General features: G+C 38.3%; 1 protein-coding gene and 1 long non-coding RNA gene across 2 annotated transcripts in view; one reads left to right on the top strand and one right to left on the bottom strand.

Moving 5' to 3' along the window:
• LOC123568791 (uncharacterized) overlaps nucleotides 1-7,157 on the top strand; it is a 144,457-nt gene extending 137,300 nt beyond the window's left edge. The window contains exons 2-5 of the long non-coding RNA XR_006692337.2: nucleotides 2,577-2,609; nucleotides 3,595-3,684; nucleotides 4,726-4,887; nucleotides 6,251-7,157. This is a non-coding gene — a long non-coding RNA (uncharacterized lncRNA). The remainder of the gene's footprint in view (nucleotides 1-2,576; nucleotides 2,610-3,594; nucleotides 3,685-4,725; nucleotides 4,888-6,250) is intronic.
• On the bottom strand, nucleotides 4,732-15,162 carry MS4A5 (membrane spanning 4-domains A5). The gene is made up of 5 exons (XM_015434099.3): nucleotides 14,908-15,162; nucleotides 13,933-14,061; nucleotides 12,390-12,446; nucleotides 10,903-11,055; nucleotides 4,732-4,842 (listed from the first exon to the last, which is right to left on the bottom strand). The coding sequence occupies exons 1-5, from the start codon at nucleotides 15,058-15,060 to the stop codon at nucleotides 4,732-4,734; spliced, it is 603 nt and encodes a 200-aa protein (XP_015289585.3). The 5' UTR covers nucleotides 15,061-15,162.
• Between the last annotated feature and the right edge of the window lie 544 nt (nucleotides 15,163-15,706).

Below are 15,706 nucleotides of genomic sequence, written 5' to 3' on the forward strand. Positions count from 1 at the left end.
GCTTCCAAAAGACAATCTTAAAGTCTACATAAAAGTGTGCCAACTTTTATTCAGTTTGTATTTTCCTGACGTGAATTTCCTTTTTACTCTCTGCACGTCCTAGCACTCCAATTTTTTTCATCATTGCCCTCTGTGTGAAAACTGTATGCTACATGATAATTATTTGTGTCCTTGCCTTAATCAGCCATTGTCTCCTTGTCCCTTGAAAGCAGGGTCAGTTTTTGGGATTGCCGTGTCCCTGGCAATCCTGAGAAAGAATAGTTCTGTTTGGCTGTTTCTTTCACCCAGGCGATTGTCCCCAGGCTCTCCAAAATTAAGAAGTAACATTATGCCATGTTCCCAACTGCTCTGCAAGGCCCTGGCACCCAGAATTATCTGCTGTTGGAGGGTTTTGGTGTCAGAGAATTGGTAAAGGAGACATAGGGCTTGTCAGAGGTGAGGCTAAAGATCTAATTGCAAATAGGACTTGGTTACAGGTCAGAAAATCCCATTGCTGCACTTGTAAATAATTCATACTAAGGAAAATGTAAATCGAAGTACTTAAGAACTTTATAGTTTACAGGGTCTTCTTTCTATTTTAAGGGACTGCTTTACATTTGGAACAGCTAGGAAGGTATTATTAATTAAATAATTACTTTTATGTCAAGAATTGTCCACATATAAACCTTACCCCACATATAATATTGATTCTGTTTTATAATTGTGGAAACTAAAGTTCAGGAAATGGAGGAAGCCATTCCCAAGTTGCAAAGCTGGTAAATGGTAAAATAAGTGATGTTTAGAGCAAGAAAATCTCAATGATAAATTTTAAAAGCTGCCATTTACTAAGTGATTTTTAAGTTCCAGGCACTGGTAAACTCACTTTCCACGTTTCATTGAAGGTTCACAGTGAACCCATTAGGTAGGTATTATGATTATTGAAATCTAGTATAAAAATTTTAAGCCCACAAAGATTAATTTGTTCAAGTGACACAGCTTTAAATGGCAAAACATTTATTATTATTCGTTTTAAGATATAAAAATGTCTGATGTACTCCCGTGTGCAGATTACTGGATCACTCCCTTTGCTTTTGTGATGTGGGAATATAGCTGAAGAAAAAAATGCAATTATATGACCTCATAGTTATTGAAAAGAGTTTTTTTTCTCTTATGTACCAATAAATATGCTATCATTGGAGACTGATATGTAACAGTAACATTTTTCTGCAGGTGTTGACTACAAAAATATCATTATGTAATAAACTATTTAATGAAAACAAGATGTTTTGCTTTCTCAATTGTATTTCTCAAAAAATTAAATAATATGTATGAAAAATTACTTGTAACAGTGGGACAAAAAACCATGTACCCACAGCCATGATTAGAGATACAAGAGTGTCGCTGATACCTTTGAAGGCTCTCGTGTTATCCTTCCCCAAGTCACTCTCTTTATCAGAGCTCATCATTAAGCTGAATTTGGTGTTTATCACTCTCTTCCTTTTCATTATATTTTGTCTTTCCACATATGTTTATATTTCACACGACATATTGCTTAGTTTTTGTGTTTTGTAATCATTATTTAGGTAGAATTAATAAGATGTTCTTTTGTGACTTGCTTTTTTTGCTCAACATTAAATGTGTAAAACTCATCTTTGTTGATTTGCTTCGAGTAATTTATTTTTAGCAATATGTGGTCCTCCAGGAGGGAATGTGGTACAATTGATCTGTTCTCTGTCCCTGGACATTTGAGGTATTGCAGACAATCCTGCTCTGGAAACATTTGTACATGTCGTGTGTTGCACACATATAAGAATTTCTCGGCCGGGCGCGGTGGCTCACGCCTGTAATCCCAGCACTTTGGGAGGCCGAGGCGGGCGGATCACAAGGTCAGGAGATCGAGACCACGGTGAAACCCCGTCTCTACTAAAAATACAAAAAATTAGCTGGGCGCAGGAGAATGGCGTGAACCCGGGAGGCGGAGCTTGCAGTGAGCCGAGATCGCGCCACTGCACTCCAGCCTGGGCTGGGCGACAGAGCGAGACTCCGTCTCAAAAAAAAAAAAAAGAATTTCTCTTGTATATATTAACTAGCGGTGGAATTGTTGGGTGATAAAGCATGTGTATCTTTACCTTTACTAGGGAATTAGTTTTTAAAGTGGTTGTCTTCATTTACACTCATACCATCGTAGTAGGAGAGTTCCTTTCATTCCACAATTACTTAAGAAATTGAATGCTTTTCATATATTAACTTTTGTTTTCTTCTCCTGTGAAATGGCTATGCATGGCGTTGGACTAAGTTCTCATCAAGTTGTATTTTTCTATTAATGTATAGGAGGATTTTACATATTCTATATCTCATTAATTTTGTTGGTTATTTCTGTTGCTAAAAGGCTTTGATTTGTAGCTGCTCTTGTCACACTTGTGTAACATTCTTAATAACGACTAAGTGGGTTGTATCAGTTCCTATTGGTACTATTCATGTTCTGGGATCTGTTTAAGAAATTCTTTACTACCTTGATGTTGTAAAGAAGTCTTCTATCTTTATTTCTAATAATTTTAACGTTTCTTCTTTCTTTTGTTTTTTAAATTTTATTTTAGGTTCAGGAGTACATGTGCAGATGTGTTATACAGGTAAGTGGCATGTCACGGGGGTTTGATATACAGGTTACTTTGTCACCCAGGTAATAAGCATAGTACCCAATAGTAGCTTTTTGATCCTCACCCTCCTCCCATCCTCCACCCTCAAGTAGGCCCCAGTGCCTGTTGTTCCCTTTTTTGTGTCCATATGTACTCAATGTTTAGCTCCCACTCATAAGTGAGAACACATGCAGTATTTTCTTTTCAGTTCCTGTGTTAGTTTGCTTAGGATGATGGCCTCCAGCTTCATCTATGTTGCTGCAAAGGACATGATCTCATTCTTTTCTATGGCTGTGCAGTATTCCATGATGTATATGTACCACATTTTCTTTATCCAGTCTACTGTTGATGGGCATTTAGGGTGATTCCATGTTTTTGCTATTGCAAATAGTGCTGCAGTGAACATACAGGTTCATATGTGTTTATGGTTGAACGATTTATATTCTTTTGGGTATGTACCCAATAATGGGATTGCTGGGTTGAATAGTAATTCTGCTGTGAGTTCTTTAAGAAATTGCCAAACTGCTTTTTTTTACAGTGGCAGAACTAATTTACATTCCTCCCCACAGTGTATAAGCATTCTCTTTTCTCCACAACTTGCATCTACTATTTTTTGACTTCAAGACAACATTTAAACCTACTTCTGACTTACAAGCCCAAGACTTTGCACCCTTAAATATATCTCAAGCCTCACACATCTGTACATCATTCAGTTGCCAAGTATTTTTCATCAGAACCTAACTTCACTGGAAGTAAAAAAAGTTACTTATTTTTCCTGCCGTGTTGTATCCCTCACCTTCACACATGCACCTATAACCTAAGCTGCTTCCAGCAAATAGCAGAAATGAAAGCCCGTTACTTAGTTTTTTGAGTCTGCTGAATTTTTTTCTATACCATAAACAACATAGGATTATGGGATTTGAATTTAGGGACCTTGACTCAAATCCTCTTTCTAAATCACACTCCTTTTGTGTTTCAGAAAAGCTAACCACTTTGAGCTTCAATTTTTATGACTATGACAAAAGACATACCTACCCTGAGGACTGTCAGGACAAGTGAGATGATACAGGTAAGACCTCTAATGCTTAGGAGATATTCAGCCAGTGAGAGGCAATACTGTATAATGTAGTGGTCCTCAAAGTGTGGTCTGGAATTTCCTGGGGTCCTTGAGATGTTTGTAGGTGCTCTCTAAGTTCAAAACTATTTTTATAATGACACTAAGACCTTATTTCTCTTTTCACAACTTTATAGTGGTATACTCCATAGGCTATAGAACATGAGACATCATAACAGATTGAATGCAAAAGCTGTTAAGAGAACCCAGAGGAAAATAGTCCCTTCCGAACTTTTCTTGGCATTGGAATTAAGACCTTGGATTCTGGATCCAACTGCCTGTTGATATTATGACTCTGCCATTGCAAACTTCGTGACGTTGAGCAAATCATTTACCCGCTCTGTGCTTCAGTTTCCTTTTCTGTAAAATCGGTATAATGATACAATTCACCTCCTAGGATTTTTGTGAGATTAAATGAGTAACACCTATATAATACTTAGAATGATGCCTGGAATATAGTAGTGGTTCCACCAATATTTGCCCTCATTATTTTTACTATTGTTACTATTCTAGTTGATCAGCTCTTTAACATTGAAGATCTTGCAGCATTAATGTAGAATTTGTGGGCCAAACCATTCCACCAACCAACTCATCTTTCCACACACCATTGGAGTAGGAGCCACTAGGTGGGGTCTCTTAGTGAAATCAGCAGGAGATGTCATCAACCAGAGAAGTTAGACGACTGGGTCACCCCAGGCCTTGGGCTTTGGTTCCTATCTTTGCAACACCACATTGCTGTCCTTTAGTTGAAAGAATGCATGACTAACAGAGGTGACAACACCAAGGTGACCATTTGATTTGGGGAGAGGGACATATGGCATTGCCAAGAGGCAGAATGTGCTTTATCAGTCAAAATGTCCCCAGAACCCCCTCGCTTGAGCCACTCCCCTTTGCTTCAGATAGTTTCCAGCCTTAAGATTCTATGTGTCCTTTGGCTTTTCCTTACAAGCAGAAGTCATTGCTAAATAATATTTTAACACATCTTTATTCCCACAGTGCTAGTCAACAACATTGTTCACAATCACAGTCCTCTGAGTGGCACCCCACAATTGAGAAGGGCAGAGAAATTAATAATTCAATAATGCTGAAAGTCATCAATGCAATCAAAATTCCCTGTAACAGAAGAAGAAAAAAAAGAAGAGTCATGATGTTAGCAGGGTAATGGTTTTTCTGATTATAATAACATAGCAATGTCCAGATAATAAAAGCTTCCCCATATATCTCAAGTGTATCTGATGCTTAGGAATCAAATCAGTGAAGGATTATGAGAGGATACATCTATTTTAGTATAGGATAGCATAGCATAGCATACCATAGCATAGCATAGGATAGCATAGCATAGCAAAGGATAGCATAGCATAGCATAGCATAGCATAGCATAGGATAGCATAGCATAGGATAGCTAGCATAGCATAGCATAGCATAGCATAGCATAGCATAGCATAGCATAGGATAGCATAGCATAGCATAGCATAGCATAGCATAACATGGGATAGCATAGCGTAGCATAGGATAGCATAGCATAGCATAGCGTAGCATAGGATAACATAGCATAGCATAGCATATTATCTTTTTAGAGAAAGGCATATAAAATAATACATTTTTGATTTATGTATGTAGGAAATAGTCCATTTTATAAATACATAAAATGCAAAGAAATGCATATATAAAAGGTAGTCTAATGAAGGGGAAAGAAAGAAGGTGAAGAAACAGGAAAAAGAATTAAAAATAGAAAAGAAAAAGAGGGAAAAAAGAAAACTATTGGCTCAGAAAAAGAGAAAGCAAAAGAGACATAAGCAGTATAGGCTAGTAGTTCCACCATTTTTGTTTTTTCTGAGATGGAGTTTCACTCTTATCACCCAGGCTGGAGTACAATGGCAGGATCTCGGCTCACTGCAGCCTCCAACTCCCAGGTTCAAGCGATTCTCCTGCCTCAGCCTTCCGAGTAGCTGGGATTACAGGTGCCCACCACCACACCCGGCTAGTTTTTGTATTTTTAGTAGAGACGGGGTTTCACCATATTGGACAGGCTGAACTCCTGACCTCAGGTGATCTGCCCGCCTTGGCCTCCCAAAGTGCTCTGATTACAGGCATGAACCACCATGGCCTGGCCCCAGCTGTGCTTTTTTCAATCATGGCAAAAGACCTTCAAAATGTTTTGTCTTTTGGCACTATGAGCACAAATAGAGATGCACATCTCCTCAGTAGCCCAGAGACTGCACATCTGCACTTATCAGTTAAAGTTTGCAGTCTTCCGAGAGCTTTACTTTATACTCAGGTTGCAAAGGTTAATATGGTTAACATCCTCTCCTAAAGCCTTATTTGTCTACTATATTTTAACTATAGGTTCAGTAGCTGTTTTACAGCCACATGGTTTTTAATGGCCACATAATAGTTCATGGTGTGGTTTGTCACTATTCATTTATTCTTTTGTGACAGGAACTGACTGATTTCCTCTTTCTTTCTTTCTTTTTTTTTGTTTTGTTGTTTTGTTTTACCGCTCTGAACGATGCTGCAATAGCATTCTTGTACATGTACCCTTATGTAGGTGGTTTAATTGCTGTAGAGATAGACATCTGGATCTGTTTATCAGTCAGGTAAGTAAATGTTGTCTCCTTGCTTCCCAAAATGGCAGTGACATTGCCATTCATTGTTAAATTAATTGACCTTTCCCTGACTATTAGTGAATTGGAGCATTATTGTATGTTTGGCCATCATAGTTTCCTTTTTGTAAATTCCTTCCTCATATTCTTTATCTTTTAAAAATTTTGTTCTTGACTTTTCTTGTCAGTTATATGCACTCCGTATATAAAAACATGAAAATGTTGCTGTTATCTGCTTTAAAACTATATTTTCCATTTTTAACTATAGCAAAGTTTATATATAAAGAAGTGTATTTTAGCTGGTTGTGGCAGCTCATGCCTGTAATCCTAGCACTTTGGAAGGCCGAGGAGGGTGGATTGCCTGAGTTCAGGAGTTTGAGACCAGCCTGGGCAACATGGTGAAACTCCGTCTCTACCAAAATACAAAAAATTAGCTGGGCATGGCGGCATGTGCCTATAATCCCAGCGACTCTGGAGGCCAAGACAGGAGAATCGCTGGAACCTGGGAGACGGAGGTTGCAGTAGGCTGAAATCGCATCACTGCACTCCAACCTGGGCAACAGAGTGAGACTCCATCTCAAAAAAAAAAAAAAAAAAAAAGAAGTGTATTTTATCTCTTTTTCTTTCCACGTCAAGATATATCACATTTTTATTACCCCAGTGATAAAATGTGTCCCTTCCCAATCAATCCTCTTGTGTCCCTTCCCAATCAATCCTCCCACCCCACTGAGAGTCAACCACCCTTCTGATTTCTAGTATCATATAAATTTACCTGTTTAGTTTTTATCTGAAATTGTTTGCCTCAATATAACAAATTGAAATTCATTCATGCTCCTCTGTGTGTCAGTAGGTTGTTCTTTTATATTGCTGAGGAATATTCTACTATTTGAATAATTAACTTGTTTTAGCCATTCTGTTGTTGATAGAAATTTGAATTCCTTACCAGATTAACTATAATGAATAGGACTGCTATAAACATTTTTGTATGTATCATGAGACATAAAGTAGGTGTATGATTAACTTTGTTAAAAACCACCAAATAGTTTTTCAAGGTAGTTGAACCATTTTCCATTTTCCATTTCCACCAAAAGGGTCTAAGAGTTCCAGTTGCTTCACATTCCTTCCAACATGTGGTATTGCCGGTCCTTTTAATTAAATTGATTCTGGTGTGTGTGGAGTAGTGTCTTATTGTGATTTTAATTTGCATTTATGTGATGATTAATAATGTTGAGCATGTTCCCACATGCTCACTAGCCATTTATCTATCTTTGTGAAGTACTTGCTCAAGTCTTACTCTTTTTTTGGCCTTTTTATTATTGATTTTCAGGAGTGCTTAATATATTCTGGATGTGGGTCTTTTGTGAGAAAGATATATAGAGAAAGAGGAAATTTTCTCCCTTTCTGTGCTTTGGTAGTCCATTTTATTTATTTTATTTTTCCCCTATGGTTAGTCCATTTTATGTTCTATCTAAGAAAGCTTTGTCTACTCCCACGGTCGTGAAGATATTCTCCTGAGTTCCCTGCAGCCCATCCCCTCAAGCTTTATAGTTTAGGATTTCACATTTAGGTGTATCGCTGATTGACGTTGGAATGTGAAATCAATTGTGTACTTCTGGTATCCACTGACTTGGCCACGGTTTATTATATATAATGCTGAATTTGATTTTTTAATATTTTATTTCAGATTGCTTCACAAAGTTTACAAGATAGAATTACCTGTAATTTTAAAATATTTTATAATGTCCTTATCATGTTTTCATGTCAAACTTGTGATAGCCTCACACAAATATTTGTGAGTTGAGAAGTGAATTGAAAGTATTCAGTTTGGTGTTGTTTCTTTTCTAAATGTTTGGAAGAATTAGTCTACTCCTGCAAGGCTTTGCTTTTTCTTTTTAGAGAGAAAGTTTTAAATTATGTATTTGATTTTTTAAGATATAAGACCAGTCGGATATATACATTTTTTCCTGTGTTAGTCGTGGCAAGTGGTTTTGCATAGTTTATAAGGAATTTGTCAATTTCATCTAGAGCATCAAGTAATTTTTATATTAATAATTTCCTCATATATTCTTGGCTATTGTATTTATAGTGATACACCTTCATTTCTGATAATGATAGCTTGTGTTTTCTCTTTTTTCTTTTTAAATATCTAGGAGATTACCAATTTTATTAGTTTTTCAAACATCCATATTTAGCTTTATTTTATCTTGTCTATTGTTTGTGTTGTATTTCATTAGTTTTTATCTCTATTCTTTGTTATCTCTATTATAGAATACTATATCTCAATTCTTTCATTTTCTTTATGTTTAATTTTTTAATCTAACTTCTTGGTATGAATATTTAGATAATTTATTTTTAGTCTATTTTCTTTCCCAATACTTGCATTTGAGGTTATAAAGTTTCCTCTAAGCATGCTTTAGTTGTATCAATTTATATAAATATTTCTATTATTTTGTTTTTAATATATTTTTTATTTCTATTGTAAATTCTTTGAACCTTGTATAACTTAGAATTTCAAAACAGTTTTGGGACTTTTTTTGCCTTTTTAAAATTGACATTTAATTCAGTTCCATTGTTTTCAGAGAATATATTGTGTATGATTTTAATCCTTTGAATTTTGTTGAGGCTTGCAGGCTCAGCATATGGCTAATTGTTGAAAATGCTCTAAGTGAAATCGTGAAATCTCTCAAATTTGTCAGCTGTTTTTCACTTTCATTGTGGTTTTTTTGTTTTGTTTTGTTTTGTTTGTTTTTTTTGAGACGGAGTCTTTCTCTGTTGCCCAGGCTGGAGTGTAGTGGCGCAGTTTTGGCTCACTTCAACGTCTGCCTCCCAGATTCAAATGATTCTCCTGCCTTAGCTTCCCAAGTAGCTGAGATTAAAGCCACCCGCCACCACGCCCTGCTAATTTTTGTATTTTTAGTAGAGACAATGTTTCACCATGTTGGCCAGCCTGGTCTCGAACTCCTGACCCCAAGTGATCTGCCCCCCTTGGCCTCCCAAAGTCCTGGGATTACAGGCCTGAGTCATCGTGCCTGGCTATTTCACTTTCATTTCTGAAGAACATTTTCACCAGGCCTAGAATTTTGGATTGGCATGATTTTTGTTTTAGCAATTTAAAGATGTAATTCTATTGTCTTTTCACTTCCATCAGTTAGTTAGATAGGAGGAATAAGTTCAAGAGATCCGTTATACAGCGGGGTGCCCATAGTTAATGACAGTCTACTGTATTCTTTTTTTTATTTTATTTTACTTTAAGTTCTGGGATACATGTGCAGGACATGCAGGTTTGTTACACAGGTATACATGTACCATGGTGGTTTGCTGCACTTATCAACCTGTCATCTAGGTTTTAAGCCCCACATGCATTAGGTATTTGTTCTAATGCTCTCCCTCCCCTTGTCGCAGTAACCCCCAACAGGCCCTGGTGTGTGATATTCCCTTCCCTGCGTCCGTGTCTTCTTTTTAAACGTTGTTCAGCAACTCTCCTTTGCTGTTTGGGGGCAGGGTACTTTGTATATCTTTTTGTCCTTACCTGAAGAGCGTCGTAGCCTATCAAAGACTTAGTTTCATATGGAGAAAATCTCTTTTAAGTCTTTATACCTTGAATGGACGTGAAACCTTGACTTCCTTCTCTTTCAGTCCACATGGGCCAGGGATTGGATTGCAAATCAGCATCACTGGCAAGTGGGTCTGAAGACATGAGCAGCTTTCGTGCTCTTCAGAATTCCACTTGTAAATTTCAGGTTGCAGGCTTTTATCGAAAAATTGGTTTAGTAGTTTCAGCTGAACTTTCAGCTTTTTAACACCTTTAAGGTTGTTTTGTTTTTTTTTTTAATAAAAAACTTCTGTTTTCAGAGAAGAGCTGATTCACGTAGCCATACTTAACCATTACCTAAATCAGTCTCCCTGTTTTCTGCACGTTGGTCCTGCTTTCTGTGGACCTGGTGCATTCAAATGTTAAGTATTTCTTGGGCTTTGCCTTAAGAAATATCTTCTAATATGACCTCCAACCCCTTTGCCTTAGATGGTGGGTTTTCAATTTCCTCAGCAATTTTTGATGTGTTTGGTAACTCTCTTTTTCTCTCCATGTGGCTCAAACCTTTTACATTCTTTTACACTAATCTTAGTGGTATTTTGGAAGCAGCTAAAATAAATGCCCCTTTTCAATCTTATCATGCTTTATCAGAAGTTCAGCCCATTAAAATCAAATCAAGAACTGTAAAAACACGCCACTGTGATTCTAATGTACATATAGGACTATAAACTACAGCCATACTGCTGTACCTTTTCTTTTTAGTGTATCATTTTCTATTTGTATTATACTGATTTTTGTATATGTTTTATCTCTTGTGCGCCTGTGAATCCCTAAAGGTGGGAGTTATAATGGGTTTATTTTTTCTGTTCCACAATGCCTGGTATAATATCTATCAAATATTATGGATTTCATAAATGTTTGTCAATAAAAGAAAAGACATGGGTGTCCACAACATGATCTGAATGGCGCTGATTGAGTGCTAATAAATATTTTCTATTAAGCCCTTTACTTCTCACTCTATAAATGCAACATACTTACCATGAACAGGACAGTAACAGCATTACACTGACTATTTTGGTGAGAATAACCACAGATGTAGTTTTGATCTAGCATGAAACCAAATGTGAGGAGAATGATTCCAGCTATTGCTCCCAGGGCACTAAGGAAATTCATTATTCGGGTCAGTATTATCTGAAATAGAATAAGAACATAATAATGTGACTCAGGCCCAGCCTGTACTACAAACAAAGCAATGAGTGCAGAGAATGGAGAGCAGGATTTTACTCACAGCATCTTAATGCCATGAGGCAGCTCTGTGGTCCTATGCGAATTGCTTCACATCTTTGGGCTTCAGGCCCTCATCTACACAATGAGGGCATCCTGTGAACTTTTAATAACCTTCCCATTCCCATATTCTATGCCTAAGTTAACTCTCATTCAGTTGGGAGGAAAGGTGTGCCTGTAACGATTGCAGTTTGATTCTCTGGTGAAAGTCATTGTCTGTTTACATTTTTGTTTTCAGGCTCCTATGTTTAATTAAATGCTGCACTTCTCTGCCATTTTTAATTTCTCCCTAAAATGACAAATGAAGGATTTTCAGTCCTTTTCTAAAATCATGTATTGGCCTAGTAATATTTCATGTCTTCAATTCTTTGAGTAAAGTAAAAATATTCTACTTATAATTTATCTATACCTTTACATTCAGTAGCACTGTATTCTTTATTTTGAGATTCTGTTTATGGTTTAATTAGATTGTCTACAGTTTGCCTTTCATGTGAGTCAAAGTAGTGCCTGTCCCAAAGTGCCTGGAATGCTGTAAATACCCAGAAAACAAAAAAGAATGAATAAGTAACTGGAATATTGAAATAATTCTACCATTAATTGACTGGGAATTTGGACAAGTTATTTAACGATTGTAAGCCTCAGTGTCTTCATACACAAAATACGAGCTAAACTAGATGACCAGAGAAACTTTCTCCTCTGGCATAGTGGGTTATAATTCTAGGAAAACATGAAGCAAATGCTGTTTATTGGTATCAATACTTGATAGTTTGTGGAATTATGGTGACTTAATGATTTTACAAACTTTTTTCAAGGCCAGGATAAATTATTTGAAAGTTATTTATTTTTAATAAAGTGGAAATAGTGAAAATGTAACTCATTACTCTTTTGTGTGTGTGTGTGTGTGTGTGTGTGTGTGTGTGTGTGTGTGGTGGAGTCTTGTTCCATTGCCCAGGCTGGAATGCAGTGGCATGATCTCAACTCACTGCAACTTCCGCCTCTCGGGTACAAGCAATTCTCCTGACTCAGCCTCCCGAGTAGCTGGACTACAGGTGTGTGCCACCACACCTGGCTGATTTTGTATTTTTAGTAGAGATGGGGTTTCACCATGTTGGCCAGGCTGGTCTTGAACTCCTGACCTCGTGATCCACCCGCCTCGGCCTCCCAAAGTGCTGGGATTACAGGCGTGAGCCACCATGCCTGGCTACAAAATATATTTTTAATAAAGTAGAAATATAACTCACCAGAGTTTCTGTGGTTTTTCTTTTCAGTGCAATTAGGAAGGCTCCAGAATTAATGAACTGTTAAGAGGAATAAATACGTTAATGATGGCCATGTTTAGCTGATGTTGAGTTCTTACAGAATAGACTTCTGTGCAATTCTTTTACATGCCTGCCTTCTAAGTTCGCACACTCCTCAGGGCAGTGAGAAGGGTGAGTTGCTTTATATGACTTTCCGCAAATGGAATAGTGGACGAAACACTGGTCTGGAAATCCGCTTTAGCTCTATTTATTTGAACATGAACATTTTTTTTTTTTAACCATACAGGGCTTTGGTTTGCTCATCCATGTTCCTTTTATAGCTATTGTGAACTCAGCTTTGATCTCATGACAAAGGGATGTCAAGTCAGTTTACAATCATTAAGATCGAATTCCATCTTACTATAATCCAGTGTATTCTCTTGAATGGGAACATAAGGTGGGGTTGCGGTGGATGTGCTGGTAGTTCTTAAAAATCTCCAAGATCTTTCTTGGAAGTGGGTCACACGTGGTGGCATTGTTGTCTAGTGGACATTTCAAATCTGATTACAGCACATCCATGTTTACATTTCTAGCCCCTTCATGGGCATTTTCCAGCCTCATCCCTCCACCCTCACTCCCTGTGCTGAACTCTTATAGTTCACATAATAGAAAATGCTCTCCTATACCTTCAGCCTTTGCTCATTTTTCTCTCTTGGCATGCAACAAGGCATCTCTAATCCTTACACTCAGGCATCCCAACTCCCATCTTCTGTGTGTGTCCTCACCTGATTAACCATTCACCCTTTAAAACTCATTCAAGCTGGAAATGTCTCTGGGCATTGTCCCCTCTGTTTTGTTGGTGCCTTTCCTATGGAGGCAGCCCCTGTGTCTATTCTCCCTCATCACACCCTATGTTAATTGTCTAACTCCTCACTCAACTGAGGCCTTGAGCTCAGGGACTGCTGTCTTTTCCCTGAATCCATTACCCTGCCCATGCTCTGGCACTAAATTTTAGGTCCTAAGTTAATGTTTATTGATTGTGACTAAATTGGGCTTGATAAATACCTCTCTGCAGTTTAAAGGTGTATCTGAGAAACCCTTCCCACTGCACTTCTGTAAAGAATAAATTGCTCCTTCATCTCTGCCTGCATAAGCGCTTTCTGCACCTCTGTGATAATATTTATCACACTGCCTTGAAGTGATCTGTTTACGTGCTTTCTTGCTAGACTGAGAGGTCTTTGGGGGAGAGGCTCACTGCCTTTCTCTGGGTATCTGGCTTATAATAGATAGTAACTAATTTTGAATGAATGAATAGCCAAATAAACAACTTCAAGCCTCAAAAGAAATATTCCCAAAGGAACTTCAAGACCTAATGATGGAATATCAGTGACTGTGATGAACAAATGGGGAAATCATTTCAACAAGGTTAGTTTTTTGCACTTTTGAAAGCGTATCATACAACTGGATCTAGCTTATTTCATTGCAAAGAATTCCCTAACATCCTTGTTGGCATGGCTTCAAATTGAACTTGATTGACTCTACTCACCAAAACAGAGCCCCAGAATGGATATCCTGAAAGAAATATAAAGGGAAACCTTGGATATGGTTTTAACAAGGTGAAAAGGAAGATAACTCCAAAAGAAAAGGTCATAATTCCAAACAGGATCTGGATAGTCTGCAAATAGAGGAAAAAGTCATGGTGAGGAAAAGCCAAGTGATAGTTTCCCTTCTGTTTAGAAGATCTTCTTTTGGTTAAAAGGATTTGGCAATTACTCTCTTTGGTAATTAGGGAAAGAATAATAGAAGTCCCTTTGTGATGCTCCTGGGTACTTTCTTAATTCCTCTATATGGTATTTGGTGAAGGGTAAAATGATCTAAATCAGTGCTCGTGAAAATGTGATCCTCGGATTGGCAACATCAGGATCACTTGGGAGCCTGAAATGCGAACTATCAGGCCCTATCCCATACTTACTGTAACAGTCTCCAGGTGAGGCTGGGAAATCTGTGTCTTCATAAGCTCTTCAGCTCTTTAGCCCATAAATGTGAATGTTTGAGAAACACTGAATTCTAAATGAGTATACCAGGCTGGCCCCAAGCAGAATTGACCTGGAGATGGCCAATTCTCTGAGCCTGTGACACCAGGCAGTGGTTTGACAAGTGCTGGGGAAGACTAATGAGGACAACATACAAAAATGGAAGGTGTACAACGTGTGAGTCTATGTGCTCTGCTTTCTTCTTCTCAGCCCACCTTCTCAGTCTGAGGAATCTCATTTACTGCCATAGCAACTATCACTTTTTAAGGAGGTGAGTCCTAAATGATAGCATGTTTTTGTCAAGTCCAGACCCATGTGATTCGTTCTTGTCAAACATCCTCTCTCAAATGTCCCACTAACACTCTATATTCACATATTCTTAAAGAAGAATTGGAATGAGCTCCTACCTTCAAACATGTGCCAAGAGATCATTTTCTTGGCCTTTCCCCTGCCTCAGTAGAATATACATAGGGGCAAGTCTTACTTACCCCTATGATTTTCATTTTTGTAGCAAATAATTTTTGCAAGGGGCTTTGAGTCGAAAAGGTGGTGGTTGAAAGTTCTGTGGATTCATATTCTGAAGCAGTGATTTCTGGAGGAAATACCAGAAACACCGGACTGTGTGCCATGCTTGAATCCATGATGGTGTCGGTGAAAATGTGAAAGGAGATTATTTAGTTGGTACTTCAGCCTCGACCATGTTCTTTTCTTGTGCTGAGGCTGCCTGGAGCACTGGAATTGTTCGCTTTGTCTTGGAATTATAGAACCGTAGAGTCACAGAGTCATAGAATCTCAGGACGGCTGGAGATCCCAAGACGGCCCTAAGTAAAATGCCTGGGACTGGGGATCAGACAACCCGACAAGTAGTCCTGGTTAGTTAGGGGTTTACTGTGACTTTTGGCAAGTCACATCCCCCTTTCCTGGTTTCTGATTCCTCATATGTACATTGACCAAATCGGACTAGATGGTCTACATATAAAGACATTTTAGGGACCACACACGGTGGCTTACGCCTGTAATCCCAACACTTTTGGAGGCCGAGACGGGCGGATCAGGAGGTCAGGAGATCGAGACCATCCTGGCTAACCCGGTGAAACCCCGTCTCTACTAAAAAAAATACAAAAAACTAGCCGGGCGAAGTGACGGGCGCCTGTAGTCCCAGCTACTCGGGAGGCTGAGGCAGGAGAATGGCGTGAACCCGGGAGGCGGAGCTTGCAGTGAGCTGAGATCCGGCCACTGCACTCCAGCCTGGGCGACAGAGCGAGACTCCGTCTCAAAAAAATAAAT

Source organism: Macaca fascicularis, chromosome 14, assembly GCF_037993035.2.
Source record: "Macaca fascicularis isolate 582-1 chromosome 14, T2T-MFA8v1.1".
Classification (NCBI taxonomy): Eukaryota; Metazoa; Chordata; class Mammalia; order Primates; family Cercopithecidae; genus Macaca; species Macaca fascicularis.

Excerpts from the sequence above, each read along its gene's own strand:
- MS4A5 (XM_015434099.3), bottom strand. The coding sequence starts at position 15,060 with ATGGATTCAAGCATGGCACACAGTCCGGTGTTTCTGGTATTTCCTCCA. Across the intron at positions 12,447-13,932 it reads CATTCTGGGGCTCTGTTTTG|TTCATTAATTCTGGAGCCTT; the intron begins GTGAGTAGAGTC and ends TCCTCTTAACAG. Across the intron at positions 4,843-10,902 it reads CTGTTACTGTCCTGTTCATG|GGAATTTTGATTGCATTGAT; the intron begins GTAAGTATGTTG and ends CTTCTGTTACAG.